At 41.7% G+C, this 17,845-nt stretch overlaps 1 protein-coding gene across 1 annotated transcript; it reads left to right on the top strand.

Moving 5' to 3' along the window:
• Positions 1 to 1,377: 1,377 nt before the first annotated feature.
• On the top strand, positions 1,378 to 10,883 carry LOC307184863 (uncharacterized protein; the record flags this gene model as incomplete). Its single annotated transcript, XM_079918634.1, has 4 exons — positions 1,378 to 1,425; positions 3,862 to 4,083; positions 6,051 to 6,185; positions 10,235 to 10,883. The coding sequence occupies 4 exons, from the start codon at positions 1,378 to 1,380 to the stop codon at positions 10,292 to 10,294; spliced, it is 465 nt and encodes a 154-aa protein (XP_079774760.1). The 3' UTR covers positions 10,295 to 10,883.
• Positions 10,884 to 17,845: the final 6,962 nt, after the last annotated feature.

The raw sequence follows: 17,845 nt of genomic DNA, 5'->3' as shown, positions 1-17,845 counted from the left end.
TTAATGAATGAAGGAATGAATGAAAGATCATAGCAACCATCACATTTTCACCCATGATAACACTAATTTAAACGATTCAACTCTAGCTGTTTTTCTTTCACTTACTAATGAAACTTGTATCCTACCCCATCACTCCAAAGACAGGAATTTACAGATAGATTTATGAGTGAAACCATAAGGAACCAAGGAAACCTCCAATAAGGAAATATCCTTCATCAGTTCTGACCCATGAATAACATTTTTCCACCAGAAGTACAGCTTTATGTTATAGGAGGCAAGTGGGTGTTTTTCATTGTCCCAGAATATAGCTAAATCCTAAAGTTGAAAACAAAAGGTGTCAAAACTGTCATATTCTAAAGTGACCAGAAAGTCACTAAGAGGTAGGATCAGGCATTTCTCTTCAGGGCTTATTAGGAGTTGGTAGACCATGGTCTCCCAGCAACAACACTACCCCATCACTCCTACCCGGCCTGTATAAAATCAGACTGAGGAGTTGGGGTCTTGGCATTGCTGTTGTGAGTTACTCAAATCCTTCTCTTTTTTTTTTTTTTGGTGGTACGTGGGCCTCTCACTGTTGTGGCCTCTCCTGTTGAGGAGCACAGGCTCCAGACGCTCAGGCTCAGCGGCCATGGCTCACGGGCCCAGCCGCTCTGCGGCATGTGGGATCTTCCCGGACCGGGGCTCGAACCCGCGTCCCGTTCATTGGCAGGCGGACTCCCAACCACTGCGCCACCAGGGAAGCCCTCAAATCCTTCTCTTAATGTTCATTCCTAAATCTATATGACTGCATAAGTCTGTTAGAACTGCATTCCAGCTCCTGCTGGGACCACACCTCATATATCTCCTGCCCGTCTCCTGCTCTAACTGCCCCCTTCCCCACCCAAGCTGAGCCAGATTTTCCATTCAGATCTTAGGCTTCCCTGCGCTCTGGCCAAATAACACTTTCCTACCTCACTGACTTTGTTTTCCTGTCTCCTGCCTAAAATGAGGTCTGTCCCAGTACCCTCCCTTCTGAGGGTAACAGCAACTCTTCCTTCTCTCAGGCCCAGCTCAAATACCAATTCCTTCAGAAGTACCCCAGTGAGAGGAAATCTCTCCATCTTTGGGCTTCCATAGAATTTCATTTTCACTTTCTTGTAGCTGTGAAATCAAGTTCACATTTTATGGCAAGTCAAGCAAAATTTTAACAGAAAGAATTTTCTCTGCCCTTTGGCCTCCTCTTTCCCCGCTACTGTGCATTGTGTATCTGCATTATGTATCAGCCAAACCTCCCCCGTCGGCAGAAATGCCTGCTCAACTATAAAGAGCAACATTCTCCTAACATCAACAAGACAACTGAAAAGATAACATTTCTTCTTGATCTTATAAGAGGCCACGATGAGGCTTAGATCTGGATTGTGTAAACTCGATAATACAACATTTAAAGTACAGCCCTCTGTCTCAAAAAACTTATCTAACTGTGCCTTCACTTTTCTTTTTTAATAAATTTATTTATTTTATTTACTTACTTTTGGCTGTGTTGGGTCTTCGTTGCTGCATGTGGGCTTTCTCTAGTGGTGAGCGGGGGCTACTCCTCCTTGAGGTGCGCGTGCTTCTCATTGCTGTGGCTTCTTTTGTTGCGAAGCACAGGCCCTGGAGTGCATGGGCTTCAGTAGGTGTGGCACGCGGGCTCAGTAGTTGTGGCTCACGGCCTCTGGAAAGCAGGCTCAGTAGTTGTGACTCACGGGCTTAGTTGCTCCGCGGCATGTGGGATCTTCCCGGACCAGGGCTCGAACCCGTGTCCCCTGCATTGGCAGGCGGATTCTTAACCACTGTGCCACCAGGGAAGTCCCTGTGCCTTCACTTCTAAAGGGTGGAACAGTTCTCTGAGCTTTCTGAGATGCTGTTTCCAGGTTATAATCCTCATATTTGGCTCAAATAAAATTTTTCATTTCTTCCTTAGATCAACTGATTAGTTTTTCTTCAGCATAGCATTTACCACATTCTGCTCTAGGTTATAGGAATTTGTTTGTGTTTGTTCTACTACCAGATAACAGACTCTTGAGGCATTGGACAGCCCCTAAGACAGAGTCCTCTTCAATGGGCCCAGCTAATTCATATTATATCGAGTTGTAGGAAGACAATTTTTTTTTCAGAATATAATTTGTGTCTTATTTTTGCTACTTTACAGAAATCGGAAAGAATATGGGCCATTGAGTTTGGTTTTTTTTTTTCTGACTGTGTCTGCCTTTGAGTTCTCTTGCCTCAGGGGATAAAGAAGTGACTTCAGAACAACCTGTCCTGGGCTTTTTTATTTTATTTTTTTCCCAACAGCCTAAAGTCTAAGCTGATTGAAGAGACTATGGAGAATGTTCAGGAGTTGGGTATGGTGGGGACTGTGGATGGTAGCTGAATGGAAAAGGACATGGTTCCTTTTTGAAGGGCTTGTGCCCCATTCCCTGGGAGTATTTTGAAAAGAGTGGATCTATGGTGCCCTTAGGAAGGCTAGACTCTGATCACTAGCACGGAGCAGGATCTTTCCAGGGACAATACAGCTTTAAGCAATAAGACTATCAGTGACTACAAGGATAAACTGAAAGCTAGAAGTATTTACTTTCTCAGTGGCACATAAGCTTCCTGAATTCTTGTGTAATCCTGAGTGGGGGAAGGAGCTGCCTCCAATAAAAACCTAAAAGTGAGTTTCCCACCAGTACGGTAGAATATTGGCCAAGAGTTGGAATTAATTTGATTCACAGAAAAATAAAGTAATACAGCTTCTGGTGTTGGATAAGAGCCTGGCTGCTGTGACCTGAATGCTGAGTCAAAAGGATTTTCTTTCAAGCTAGGTTCAGATTCATAGACTTGTAGTCCAGGACCCTGGGGCAAGAAACTGCTATGAACGCCTAGGTTTCTAACTCAGAAAAGACCCAAATCATGAGCAAAAGAGCACAAATAGTGTAAGAAGTGGGCCATCTCAGAAGGCGAGAGACCCCGAAATATAGGGCGGTTAGTTTTCATGGGTTGGGTGATTTCATAGGAGGATTATTCCAACTATTTCAGGGAAGGGGCCGGGATTTCCAGCAATTAGGTCACCACCTACTTTTTGGCCTTTTATGGTCGGCCATGGAACTGTCTTGGCGCTGGTGGGCATGTCCTTTAGCATATGTTAATGTATTACAGTGAGCATATAATGAGGCTCAAGGTCTGCTGGGAGTTGAATCTTCCACCACCTTGGGTCTTGTAGGTTCTAACTAGTTTCCGTCATATCCACGACAGCTCTGTAATTCACAAAGGGTTGTGCCCTGCCCCCCTCCCTCCTGTTTCACAGGGATCAGGTGGGTGTCTGCCGACTATAGAGCTGAGAGATGCGCTTGACTATAGAGCTGAGAGATGCGCTTAGTTTCTCCTCCTTCTGAAAATATGCACCTCCTCATTATGGCATCTTATACAGTGGTCATTTTTTGTCCCTGGCAGACAACAGGCACTTATCAGAGATTCAAAATGCGCATCATCATCAACAAATACGGTAGTTAACTACCACGTATAACGTGTGAATCATGGGAAGCCTTCAAATCTTTGTCAGGTAGAAGATAAATAAGTGTTATTGGATACCCTGGTATTTTTAGAAACTTTGAGGACAATAGAAATTTGGGAAAAAATATGATTGAAATATTGTTAGAACTTTCTAAATTTACGTTTGCGAAAGACTAACTTTTTGTTCTTGGAACATGGATAAATACATAAATACAAGGAAGGAATCAAGGAGCCCCTACATCTTTGCTTTTGGAAAACTGTGGTGTTATCGTTTCTCTCTCTACAGGTGTTGACATAAATATGCTAAATGCTCTGGGTGTCATATAAATTTGGTTTCTGTCTTTGCAGACTTTGTTGTTACTTTGGAGCAAATGGATCTTTTGTCTGTATAGCGTGTGTGGTCAAGCTGGGGGCCGCAGGAGACTAGCTGCGGAGACCTATAGGAGGGACAGGACAGCCTCACAGTCACGGTCACCTCACTCCGCGGAAGATGGTGGAAAGGAACTGGACTGGTTGGAAGTCATTCTGCAGGCATTCCTCACCAGACAGAATACGCCAGACTTTGCCAAGGTATTTCTGTTGGACTGTTTTCTGTGTGGGTGTCCTGCTGGAGCCAGAGGGCCAGGTCACATCTGGGGACAGGAGTGGGGGACGGGGTAGGTCAGGCTTTTCCTGAAGGCAGTGTCTGTTTTCTCTCAGCCATTCTGGGACGAGGCAGATTCTGGGTGAGGGAAAGAGAAGGTGGGCCACAGACTAAAAAAGGGTGAAAAGTTCCTTCTTGTTCCCCAGCAGAAGAGTGTAAAATGTGACACAAGTCTGGGGACTTCTGTAGGGGGACAGGGCTGCTTTTTCCAGGTGGAGGCAGGAGACAGCCCTTTAAGGGACCTCAGAGCAGGTCTGAGCCTGAGGTCTCAGGAACCCATATCTAGCAGTACTATGAGGCTCTGTACTATATACAGTCCATTTCATTGTGCCCAACCCTTCAGTGATGTCTTGTTCACTTCAACTTAGTTTTTGTGGTGGCATGAGGATCAAAGGAAGATTTGGGTTGGATCTGCAAAGGGCCCGTGGTGTCCTCTCCTTGAGGCCAGAGCTGGGGATACAGTGATGGGCCCAAAGCCCAGTAATCTTCAATAATCATTGGCAGCATCAGTAGGTAAGGCAGCAAGGATGAACAAAGGGAATTTATTGCACACACTCAAGATATCATCCTGCATGTTCTCAAAAATACCTAGGCATCACTTTACAAGGACTAGGATCCAAAATCATGCTGGTGGGGTCTGGAAGCTTCATCACGAATATATATAATAGAATGTGGTGATCTAAGGTTAGAGTTGCAGGCTGGTGAGAGGTTGTTTTTTGGACCCAGTGCCTGGGCAGCATCCCAGGTGAGGCAGGCCACCAGGCCAAGCAGGTCTTATTCTGTGCCCTCAAGTTTTGCCTTTCCATGAGATGCTTCCACTCCAGTTCCTGTTGCCACCACCCAGCTTAGTCCCAGGGAATGATGCTCCCTCGTCAACACTTCGGCCTGAGCAAGGATAAAGCTCAAATCTCTTGAACATGGTGCTATCTCAATACTAAGAGAAGTTAATTCACACTAAAATAAATAAATTTAAATTTTTCCCTCAAAAAAGATCTGTAAACAAATATTGAATTCTAATTAATTACAAATAGGCTAAATTGTTTTAGGCTATATGTTTGTAATTGTTCATAATAAAATATTGGCAAAAAATACTTCATTAGAAAAAACATTGCACACAATACAAAGTTTATTAATATGAAGGTCCAGATCCTACCGTAACGTCACTGTCGTGCTAGGGCTATTTCACCAATATCTTCTCTGAATTCTTTTTTCCTACATTCCAGCCTGTCTCCACGGGCCAAGTACCATCACATTCTCTACCACAGGGCAGTGGTGTCCTGAAGGCTTTGTTCTCTTTCTCATCCTAGTCATCTCTCTCGGTGCCCACCCCAGCCCCTTCCTTACTTTCATGCTAAAGGACAGACCTTCTTCAGAGTTGATAAACAATCCAGAGGAATGGCTACGTAGACCCACAATATCATAAGCAATGACCTAATTGTAGCATATTCTTACAACAGCAATTATACAAATTTAGTAGGAGGAAGACAATTTCTCTTATAACCTGCTACTCTGTGTGGCAGATTATATTTTCCCGAATGGCTCCAGCAGTACTTCCAGGCCCACAAGCTCTTCCAGAACCTATCCTATTTCCTCTCCTCAAACCTGGTTCAGTGAATAGAACATGGCAGCAGTAATGCTGCATGGTTTCCAAGGCTAAGCTATCACTTTCTACCTGTTTTTTTTTTTTTTTTTTTTTCATTTTTTGGCTGCGCTAGGTCTTCGTTGCTGTGCACAGGCTTCGTTGCTGCACACGGGCTTTCTCCCAGTTGCTGCCACAAGTGGGGGCTACTCTTGGTTGCGGCGCCCCAGCTTCTCATTGCTGTGGCTTCTCTTGTTGAGAAGTCCCTTTCTACCTGTTCTTAATCTCTCTCTCTCAACTCTCTCTCTCTCTCAGCACGCTCACTCTTGGAACCCAGCCACCATGCTTCAAGGAAGCCCAAACCAGCTCATGCAGAAAGATCACATAGAGAGTCCCTTGGGAACAAGGATTGAGGTCTTCAGCCAACAGCCAGCCTACACTGCCAGCCATGTGAGTAAATGAGCTTTCAGAGAATCCCAGATATCATAGAGCAAAGAAGAACCGTCCCCTTTGTGCCCTGTTTGAATTCATGACCTTCAAAATTATGAGCATAACAAATGGTTGCTTTACACCATTATATTTGGGGGTAATTTGTTACTCAGTCGTCATAACTGGGATGTGCTGGGAGATTCGAGATACAGATATCAACTAAATCCATGTTCACTGTCTTCATGGAATTTACACTCCCATATTTCTGAGATTCCTTTGATAGCTGCACATACTGTGGGAGTTTCAGCAGGCCTGAGTTTGGAACAAGTTGAGAGACATTCTTAGGAGTCAGCCATACAGAGTTAAAAATATCAGCTTTGCTTCTGATCATGTAGGTTGGTGCATATGGCTTCAGGACATTAGCCAGGTGTGTTTGCTAATATCTCACTCCTTGATTACACTTACTCACTCATCTAGGCGCTGGTCCAGTTGGAAAACGTCAGGCCTCCTCCCTAACCACTTTCCCTTCACACACCTTTCCCCAGGAGCAGTTAGTGCTGCTGAGCAACTTCCACTGGGAAAAACGAATGTCATACCTCCCACCATATTAATATTAAGGGTTTATTATGTCTCTTAAACTTCTTTCCACTTTAACCTTGTCCTAAGCAAAAATTCCGATGAAATTGGGGATTTGATTTGCTAATTATACATTTTTCTGATATACATTAAAAATAAGTACTCTTTTAATCAACTATTAAAAATGGTTTGTCCATGTACCATTTAAAATAATTTCACATATATCAGTGGATGTATATTACACTTGGGGAAATCATGCTGTGAGATATTGATGTGATGTCATCCCACGAAAGGAGTAAAGTCCAACTCAGGCAGATATACAGTTCAATGTTTGGTCAAAGGCAAATATAAGACATGAAAATTGATATTAAATTTTTAAAAAAGTTATAGATTACATTTTACTATTTTTTTCAACAGTATAATCCTTAGGTAGAAAGGTACAAGATTCATGAAGCAGGAACTAGAAATCATATGACATTATAATGGAGTCTCCTGATTCTTCCAATAATTCCAGCATTGTGGGCATGATTCAGAATCATTCTATATTGTTCTGGATTCTGAATCTTTGTGCATTTCCCAACTTCCATCCTATGAGCCTTTGAAGCAAATTTTTGTTGCCTTGCATGTGCTCTCCTCAACCTTGGTGACAACAGCTGTTGTCCCATTTCTCTCTCCCCCTTCTTCCTTTCCTTGCTGCTGGAGCCCACTGCAGAGAAGTCAGAGGGGGATGCCAGCCTAGAGTGCTGTCATGGAACCATAGCTGGGTGGGACTTAGAGTGTTCTTGGTGGCTAACAGTGGTCTCTTAGAGCTGTTTCCATATGTGATATCAATGTAAATTTTTAAAATTGAGGTATAGGTGATGTACAATATTATATGAGTTTCAAGTGTACAACAGTGATTCACAAATTTTAAAGGTTATACTCCATTAATAGTTATTATGAATTATTGGCTATAGTCCCTGTGCTGTACAGTATATTCTTGTAGCTTATTTAGTTTATACATAGTAATTTGTACCTCTTAATCCCCTACCCCTATCTTTCCTCCTCTTTCCCTCTCCCCACTGGTAATCACTAGTTTATTCTCTATATCTGTGAGTCTATTTCTGTCTTGTTATACTCACTAGTTCATTATATTTTTCAGATTCCACATGTAAGTGATATCATACAGTATTTGTCTTTCTCTGTCTGACTCATTTCACTTAGCATAATACCCTCCAAGTCCATCTATGTTGGTACAAATGGCAAAATTTCATTCTTTTTTGTGGCAAAATTCCATTCCTTTTTCTTTATCCATTCATCTGTCAGTGGACACTTAGGTTGCTTCTATGTCTTGGTTATTGTAAATAGTACTGCAATGATCATTGGGGAGCATGTATCTTTTCGAATTAGAGTTTTCCTCTTTTCCGGATATACGCCCAGGAGTGGGATTGCTGGATCATATAGTAGCTCTATTTTTAGTTTTTTAAGGAACTTACATACTCTTCTCCATAGAGGCTGTACCAATTTACTCAGAAATCTACACTTTTAACAACTTTCCCCAGAAATCCAGGACATTCTGATGCAGAAGACCTACAGAACACACTTGAAGAAACACCCCTCTCATTACCATTGTTGGGACTTTCTTTTGCTATGACACATATGCCTAAACTATTTCTTAATAATTCTTCTAAGTTTTAGTCTGTTTCTCTTTTGACTTTGTTTTCCTATCACAGCCCTGTTCTAGGAGGAATAGAAAGAACACTCAGCCAATAGACCTGGACTTCTGACCTTGCTCTGTTCCCAGCTTGTACTGGGCTTCTAACTTCTTTGGGCCTCCGTTTCTTCATCTTTCAATTAAAGGAATTTTTAAATACTGTGCTCCATTTAAACCCTGGGATACCTGGATTTTCCCCAGACCCAAAGATTTAATGATGGGGAAAGGATAAGCTAATAATCTGGGATTAAGCTACCCCTCAACCCCCAACTCCTTCAGCAACCAAACCAGCTTGGCTTTGAATTTTTACTTTATACCTTGGAATTCCAATAATGGTTTTGTTTCATCAGGCGAGAGACCTCACTGCTGATTTTTTTTTTTTTTTAATCTGCAGGATTTAGAGGTCTTTAAAGAGTCCCTTGATCTCTAGTGTCTATGATACCAGAAACCCTGGGTGGAATCCCTGGCACAAATCCTTCTTTGTGGGAAAATTCCACCCCATCTCATGCCCAATCGATGGTGGCTAACTTTATTAGGCTGGGGAGAAAGGATTTACTTCTGGAAAGCATGTTGTATTAAGAGCCAGAGGTGTGAGTGGGTGACATGGGCATTGTGACAACCAGTGCTTACCCGGAGACCAACTCAAGCATCACTTAATCACCCCAACCACACCTGATCAGTCTCCACCAGAGTTACTACTTCCCCTCCATGTTACCCCCCGTCACAGTGATGTCCCTGATACACAGACTGTCCAGAGGACACCTGGACATTTAAACAGTACAGTTCCACTCTGAGAGACATCATATCATCTCAAAACGAGATGATTCCTCTGAGTTCACGCTTTCTGTTCAAGGACAGTACGCTATCACCCCAGCAGGAAGGCCCTTGGACTGGCAGCAAACGAGGGAGATATCCCCCCAGTTTGGGCAGGAGTGCCATGTTCAGCCATGGAAATGCGCTATCTAGGAAGAGTGAGGGCTTCCCTGGTGGCGCGGTCGTTGAGAGTCTGCCTGCCGATGCAGGGGACACGGGTACGTGCCTCGGTCCGGGAAGATCCCACATGCCGCGAAGCGGCTGGGCCCGTGAGCCACGGCTGCTGAGCCTGCGCGTCCGGAGACTGTGCTCCGCAACGGGAGAGGCCACAGCAGTGAAAGGCCCATGTACCGCAAAAAAAAAAAAAAAAAAAAAAAAGAGTGAGCACCAGCAACTTGGCAGGAGCAGACAAAGGTCTTCCTTTGGCCAGAGAGCTTGAGGTATTGAAGGCATTAATGACTTCCATTAACTGAAGAATCAAGAGGTATCTTTTCTATGCATGGGTAGACATAAGGAAAGTGCACTACGAAGAAATCCTTGCCCTCTCTGGACATGTTGGATGACACCAGTGGTACCTGCCCTAGTCTGCCAGCATCATTACCTGCTGGGGAGTACCCTGTCCTCTGCAACAAGCACCTTGTCTACAGAATACAGCCTGGCAGCCACAAGTACTTACATGACCTTGGACTAACTTGTCCCCACACCAGTCAAATCATCTCCTGGCCAGTAGGACATATAGTATCACTGGCAGACCCTAAGTTGGCTATTCTGGTTGTCACCAGTAGAAAAAAAAAAAAGTGCCCATATGTATAAAACCTGCTTATATATAATTAATACTTTCTTTATCTATAATGCAGTAAACTTTGCCCAAATTTCAGGAAAACGTATTAGAAAACTAAACTTTGGGGTTAAATAAGTTGCAGAAAGAAAGTCTTCCTTGGCAAAACCCAATTCAATAAATGAATTCATTTATTCATTCATTCAACAGACATCCAGACCTGTGTGGCCAGTTGCAGCAAATCCAAATAGAACACAGCCTCCATCCTGAACAGGAGTATATCACACACATACATGCGATAAATGTCAAACTAATGAAAATAATGATAAATGTCATGAAAGAAATAAACCAAGAACTGTGGAAATTGAGAATGAGAAGCTGCTCTGCCTAAAGGACAGGTAGGATTTTCACAGGTAGACATGAAAGATCATATATTGTAGAAGGGAAAAGTCTCACAGTAGCCAAGGCTCACAACCTTCCATGTCACATACATTTAAGGAGGCTTTATTATTTAGGAAAATTGTGAATCCAATTTGACTAGAGGGCAGGGTGGAAGTGGAAGCTTGAGGAAAAAAGCAGAGGGCAAACGCTGAGGACTTTGGGCTTAATTCTGAAAGCAGTGGAGAGTGACCCAAATAGAAGAGTCATGTGATCAGAGCTGGGTTTTAGGAAGTTTTACCCGGTTCTTGGTGTGAGTTGGGTTGGGGGAAGAAGAGAAGTAAAGACAGGAAAGTCATTTTAGAGGCCTCTGCAGCAGTCTTGACAGGGACATCTGGACTAGGAGTTGGCAGTTTAAAGGACAGAAACCAAGGAAGAGAGGAGCCATTGGCCAGGCCAAACCCTCCGTGGATTGGCTGGAGGGAGCAAGTAATCAAAGATGACTCTGACATAACCACCAGGCTCCAGGGAGGAGCAATAATATGTATTTACCGCAGACAAGTCAGGAAGAAATGTATCTCGTAAAGATAAAATTGTTTGATTTGGGGTAGTTTCATAAGGACATAAAGTTTATGAGCTGATCTGCTTCATATTAATTCTCTTATTAAACTGAATTGCACTGCTATCAGTAGAATACAGCCTGAAGGGAAACATGAGTAAGGTGGGGTGAGGAAAATGAATGCAGTCAGTGAAGTTGCTTCACAGGGACAGCCAATTCTGTGTGAATTGCCAAGACAGCAACATGTAGATTTGCTGAATTTATTTAATTCATTCTATTAATAACAATTTTATTCAACTTGGTTGAGGTATAATTGACAAGTAAAATTATAATGTATTTAATATGTAGAACATGATGATTTGATGTATCTATACACTGTGAAAGAATTCCCACCATTGAGTTAATAACACCTCCATCACCTCATTTATTTACCTTTTCTTGTGGTGGGGGCCGCATGGAGGTGAGAACAATTAAGTTCTACTCTCCTAGCCAGTTGCAGTTGTATAATCCAGTGTTATCAACTACAGTCACCATGTTATACATTAGATCCTCAGACCTTATTCATCTTGCAAGTAAAAGTTTGTATCCTTTTACCAGCCTCTTCCTATTTCTCCCACCCCCAGTCCCTGGCAACCTTTTTTTAAGTGCAAATGAGTTGCACTTAAAAAAAAAAATTCCACATATAAGAAGATTCACTTAATCTATTTGGGTCACTAGATTGTTGCGAAGTAGATATAACAGAGTCTAATTCTTAGGCACATGATGGAAAGAATTGTCAAATTAGGGGAAAAAAATCCCCATGCAAATCATTAAGGGTGTTTTTTGTAGTTGTTGTTGTTGTTGTTTTGCGGTACGTGGGCCTCTCACTGTTGTGGCCTCTCCCATTGCGGAGCACAGGCTCCTGACGGGGCATGTGGGATCCTCCCGGATCGGGACACGAGCCCGCGTCCCCTGCTTCGGCAGGCGGACTCTCAACCACTGCGCCACCAGGGAAGCCGTAAGGGTGGTTTTAAGGCTGCCTGAAAAGCTAGTTCTCCTTATTTTGCTATGCTTTATCTTTCTCCAAGATATAAACTTGTCAGCATGTGTTAATCCATTCCTTGTTTGCAAGACCATCAAGGTTTTTTTTTCCCATCTACGATATTTTAAGTACAGTTTTGAGTCTGACGCGTTCTTTCTTTACCCAGACCAGACATCGGCAGGAATTTGCAGTGACCCCAGTTGGGAAAAATTTTATCTTTAATTTACAGGTTTCACTTTTAGTCTGGGCAGGTCAAACCCAACTTCAATTTTTTTTTTTTAACTTCAAAATGGTTGGAAATATAGAACTGTTTTACTTTATAATTTTCAGATATTTTTTTCAGAATAGTCATACAATGATCTCTTTTGACTCCCTTTACCATATCATCACTTCACAAAATGTAAAGAGACTGATCAAGTGAACAGAGCTCCAAAAAGCCAGTCCAGTCTACCTCCAGGCAGGAGGTTTAATCCCAGAAATGTCCTGGGTCTCAGCATGAGAGAGTGGTCTTGGAATTACAGAGCAAAGTCACGTAGAGAAGAGCTAAAACAGGGGTCAGGGTGTTGAAACCGAAGTCCCTGGCTAATCAGCTGAGTCCTGCTGGCCCCTGGGCTCCAGACCATCTGCACGGGCTGAGCTAATCCCCTCAAATAATAAGAACAAAAATAAAAATAAAAATCACTACTGTAGCATAGCTACTTACACTAGGCACTGCATGCATATTCCCATACTATTTCACCCCATTTCACAACAACCTTGTGAAGGGTTACAGATAAGGACAAGCTACAAAGTTGCAGACTTCTGGCTGGGATCAAGTTCTGACTGACTCCAAAGTTCGTGCTCCATGCATCCTGCCTCTCTGGCTCTCCAGCAGGTTTTACTCACACTCTTGAGCTGGAGGCTAAATATGCATCCTGGGTTCAGGCTGAGCTGTTCAGATGCTGTGAGCCAAGAAACTGATCCCTTGGGATAAAACTGAGACTCTGTCCAAACTCTCCTGGCAAATGGCCCTCATTTTAGTTCTTACTTACATTGCCGTTGCACTGGAGGTTGTTTTCTAATTTCTCCTACTCATAAAATAGATATTTTTCTACTATTATATAAAAACAAGATACTAAAGGGTTCTATTGCCCTTCTCCTCATCCTCATGTTTTTGCTCCTCGTTCACTGAAGGAGAGCTTTAGGATGCAAGTAATTCCCTTACTTCGCACCCGTGCGCAATTCCTATTGGCTGAGATCCTTTGGTATTTTAAATTCTAAACTATTTTTAGATTTTTCACTGCCATATGTGTCATCAACGTCTTCAGTTTTGAGACTCTGTATTTGCCACTTACGTTACACATTTGCAACCTCTCTGCCACTATTTCTTTAAAATATAACAATATGGGACTTCCCTGGCCATCCAGTGGTTAAGACTCCGCACTTCCAATGCAGGGAGCACGGGTTTGATCCCTGGTCGAGAAACTAAGATCCCATATGCTGCATGGCGTGGCCAAAGATAAATAAATTAATTAATTAAATGCAATCTAACAATATGTGTGTCAAGGTTCATTGCTCATCACTCTTGCATCTTCTCTTGAGATTCCCTTAGCTTGAAATGTTCTTTCTTAGTATTTTCCTCAGGTGAGATACACGTGGGATATCTAATCTAAATCATCCCGTATTCATCAACAGGTTTCTTTTTACGCTGGGAGGTGGATGGCGTCTTGACTGAGTGTAGGCTTTTGAGATTGCCTTCCTTTCTTTCCATGCCCTGTAGATATTATTCTACCATCTCCAGGCTTCCACAGTTGCAGTTGATATTTGCCTTTTGTCCGGAAGCATGTAAGATTTTCTCTTTGTCCTTGCAACTCAGAAAGCTCACCAGTTTTAGAAATAGATATATTATTTATGTATGTATTATATATTATTTCTTTTTCTCAACCTGCCTGGAACTCAGTAAACATTTCCAAGGTGATAACTTCGGTCTTTATTTAAACCAGAATTTTTGTTCTTTGTTTTGAGATATGTCTTCAGCTTGATTATCACAACATGAATTGGATTCTCAATTGCGTCTCTTCTCTCTTTCCATTTTTGCATTGAATTATTGAGTTTCAAAATAATGCTTTTTAGGCCCAGAAAGTCCTGTTTATGCTGTAATAGAATCTCCTTGAGTGAGTGTTGGTTTATTATTAAAGTTGTCTTCTGTAGCCTCTAGCAATGACTACAGTAGAAGCTCACCTAATTCTGGGGGTTCTGGCTGCTCTTCATTCTTTTGTGGCCGCTGGGTTGCTTAAGACAATTTCTTTGGCTTAGGAAATTTGTCTTGGGTCTATCTTCCCCTGAGGTTTAGTCCAGCTCTGGAGGTATGTTAAGCAGAATGATAACTGCAGTTGCAGTGGTCTTGGCTGCAGTGGGCCTGTGATGGACAAGCAGGCCAGTTGTGACTCCTTCCTTGGTCAAGGACCAGAGAGTAGCTTCCTGCTCTCATTCTTCTCACAGGTAAACACTGGTGTTCCTCGGGGGAAGAGGAGAACGTGCTCCCGTTCAGCTGCCTCAGGGTGTCCAGCAGTTTTCCATGGGCTACTTGGAGGCAGATTGGTACAATCTGTCCTCTAGGATGGAGGTCTACAGATCTCCTCCAGGCATTCTCTCACCAAGATCCAGGCCTCATCCCAGGATTCTTCCCGCATACTTCTCAGACTCAGATCTGATTTGCAACAAAGTTGCCAAGACTATTCAATGGGAAAAGAAGTCTTTTCAATAAATGGTGCTGGGCAACTGGATAGCCACATGCAAAAGAGAAAGAAAGAAAAAAGAAATTGAATGCTTACCTCACACAATATACAAAAATTAACTGAAAGTGCGTCAAATACCTAAATTTCAGAGCTGAAACTCCAAAATTCTTAGAAGAAAGCATAGGGGTAAATCTGTAGTACCTTGGATTTTTAGATATGACAACAAAAGCATAAGCAACAAATGAAAAAAATACATAAATGGACCTTAAAATAGAAAAAACATCTATGCTCCTAGGGACACTGTCAAGAAAGTAAAAAGACAACACAGAATGAGAGAAAGTACACTTGACCCTTGAACAGCACAGGTTTGAACTGTGTGGGTCCGCTTATATGCAGTTTTTTTTTTTAATAGTAAATACTATACAGTACTACATGATCCACAGCTGGATGTACTCTCTGATGCAAAAGCACAGATATGGAGAGCCGACTCTAAATTATACCTGGATTTTTGACTGTATTTGCAAATCATGTATCTGATAAGAGACTTGTATCTGGAATAAGTAGGGAGTGCTTACAAATCAATAATAAAAAGATAAATAAAACAATGTTTTAAATGAGTAAATGATCTGAATAGAAATTTCTCCAAAGAAGATCTACAAGTGACCAAGAACGATGAAAAGATGTTAGACATCATTAGTCATCAGGGAAATGCAACTCAAAACCACAATGAGGGCTTCCCTGGTGGCGCAGTGGTTGAGAGTCCGCCTGCCGATGCAGGGGACGCGGGTTCGTGCCCCGGTCTGGGGGGATCCCACTTGCCGTGGAGCGGCTGGGCCCGTGAGCCATGGCCGCTGAGCCTGCGTGTCCGGAGCCTGTGCTCCGCAATGGGAGAGGCCGCAACAGTGAGAGGCCCGCGTACTGCAAAAAAAAAAAAAAAAACCAAAAAAAAAAAACACAATGAGATACAACTTCACACTCACTAGGATGACTAGGATCAAAAAGTCAGCTAAAACAAGTGCTGGTGAGGATGTGGAGAAAATGGAACCCTCATACAGTGCCAGTGGGAACGCAAAATGAAGACACCACTTTGGAAAACACTCTGGTAATTCCTCAAATGATTAAACTTAGAGTTTCCATTTGACACAGCAATTCCAGTTCTAAGTAACCTAAATGGAAAACAACGAAATGTTCATCAACTGATGAATGAAAACAATATGAGACATCCATACAGTGGAATATTATTTGACTGTAAAAAGGAGTGAAATGCTAATTCTTGGTATAGCATGGATAACCTTGAATTTATTGTGCTAAGTAAAAGAATCCAGTTACAAAAGACCACATATTCTATGATTCCATTTATATAAAGTGTACAGAATCATCAAATCTATAGAGACAGAAAGTAGGTTAGTGGTGTTTAGGGCTGGGTGGCAGAAGGTAGGGGTGAGGTGAAAAGGGAGGATGGGGCACAAAAGCAAATAGCTACACAGTACGGGTTTCTTTTTGAGGTGTTGAAAACGTTCTAAAATTGACTGTGGTCATGGTTGCACATAACTGTGAATGTAGTAAAAAAAAAAACCATTGAATTATATACTTTAAGTGGGTAGATTACATGGTATGTTAATAATCTCTCAATGAGGCTGTATAAAAACATGCTATAATGAAAAAAAAGAATAATATTGCTAAAAATACCATGTAAGAACAAAGGTTGAAATAACCTCAAGCCTGTGTATCGAGTAAAAAGGTAAGCAATATTCCCAGGTCTTAGAAAATTGGCAAAATTATAATCTGCACCTTGGTATACAAAGTGCCATAATTTGTTAAAAACTATGAATATAACACATAAAAATAAAACTATTAACACTTAAATTTGAACTAAATATAAGGTCGCAGATTTAGCAAATAGAAACAGAATTCCCAGTTAAATTTGATTTACTTTTAATTGCCTTGGCATATATACATTTAGATAAATGAAAAATACCACATGGGATATACTTTACAATAAAAGTATTTGTTATTTATCGGAAATAAATTATAAGCATCTAAATTATATACCACTTCCTTTGATTTTATTTCTCTGATTTTATTTCTTCTTAACAGTTCCTTGTTTTGTAGCCTTTTGATTGTATAATTCCTTGTGGTTACAGTCTATTTTCCATTTACATTGTCCATTTCTTTTGTTATTTTAACATTTAACAGTAAGAACATGGGTAATATTAACATTATAAGCCAGTATACTAAACATATACTGGCATAAAGTTAAATTCTAATCATTGCTCTTCAAATTTTATTTGTTGAAGCATATACCATCTTTAATGACATAACTTGCTCCTCTATTCTTGAAGACTACATGGCATCTCTTGATCAATAACTTTATAAAATGTCCACTGATATGAAAGAACATTGTTGTCCATTTTTATTTCCTTCTTCTTCAGCAAGCCACCTGATTCCACTTGTTCTCGTGCTGGCAGAATTGTTAGTAATATCCAGTAAAAGAATCAAATTCTTCAAAGGAGGATATCAATTTTAAAGCCCAGTTATGACTAGTGCCATAATAATTGTCTACATCAAGTTGGAATTTCTTTCCTGTTCAGAAGTACTACTACCCCTTTTAAGAACAGCCTCGAAGGCTTCCCTGGTGGCGCAGTGGTTAAGAACCCACCCGCCAATGCAGGGGACACGAGTTTGCGCCCTGCTCCAGGAAGATCCCACATGCCGCAGAGCAACTAAACCTGTGAGCCACAACTTCTGAGCCTGTGCTCTAGAGCCCATGAGCCACAACTACTGAGCCCGCATGCCACAACTACTGAAGCCTGTGCACCTGAAGCCCATGCACTGCAACAAAGAGTAGCCCCTGCTCGCCACAACTAGAGAAAGCCTGCGCGCGGCAGCAAAGACCCAACACAGCCAAGAATAAATTTAAAAAAATAAAATTAAAAAAAGAACAACCTTGATAATGAAAGAGATAAATTTTTCATCAATTCTTTCTTCAGTTTCCTTTGAACAGTGGAGTACTTGAAAAATGTTTGCCCTTCTTTCAATTTGCATCATCTTCTTGCTAAATTGATTAAAAACTACGAACAAGAAATAGGTAGCCTTCACTTAACAGATTACTAAAAACTCAACAAGAATTTTAGGTCCATTTTCTT

The sequence above is a fragment of the Stenella coeruleoalba genome, assembly GCF_951394435.1.
Source record: "Stenella coeruleoalba genome assembly, chromosome: 3".
Classification (NCBI taxonomy): Eukaryota; Metazoa; Chordata; class Mammalia; order Artiodactyla; family Delphinidae; genus Stenella; species Stenella coeruleoalba.
The sequence above is the reverse complement of the archived record's forward strand: the minus strand, read 5'-3'. Positions and strand labels throughout refer to the sequence as shown.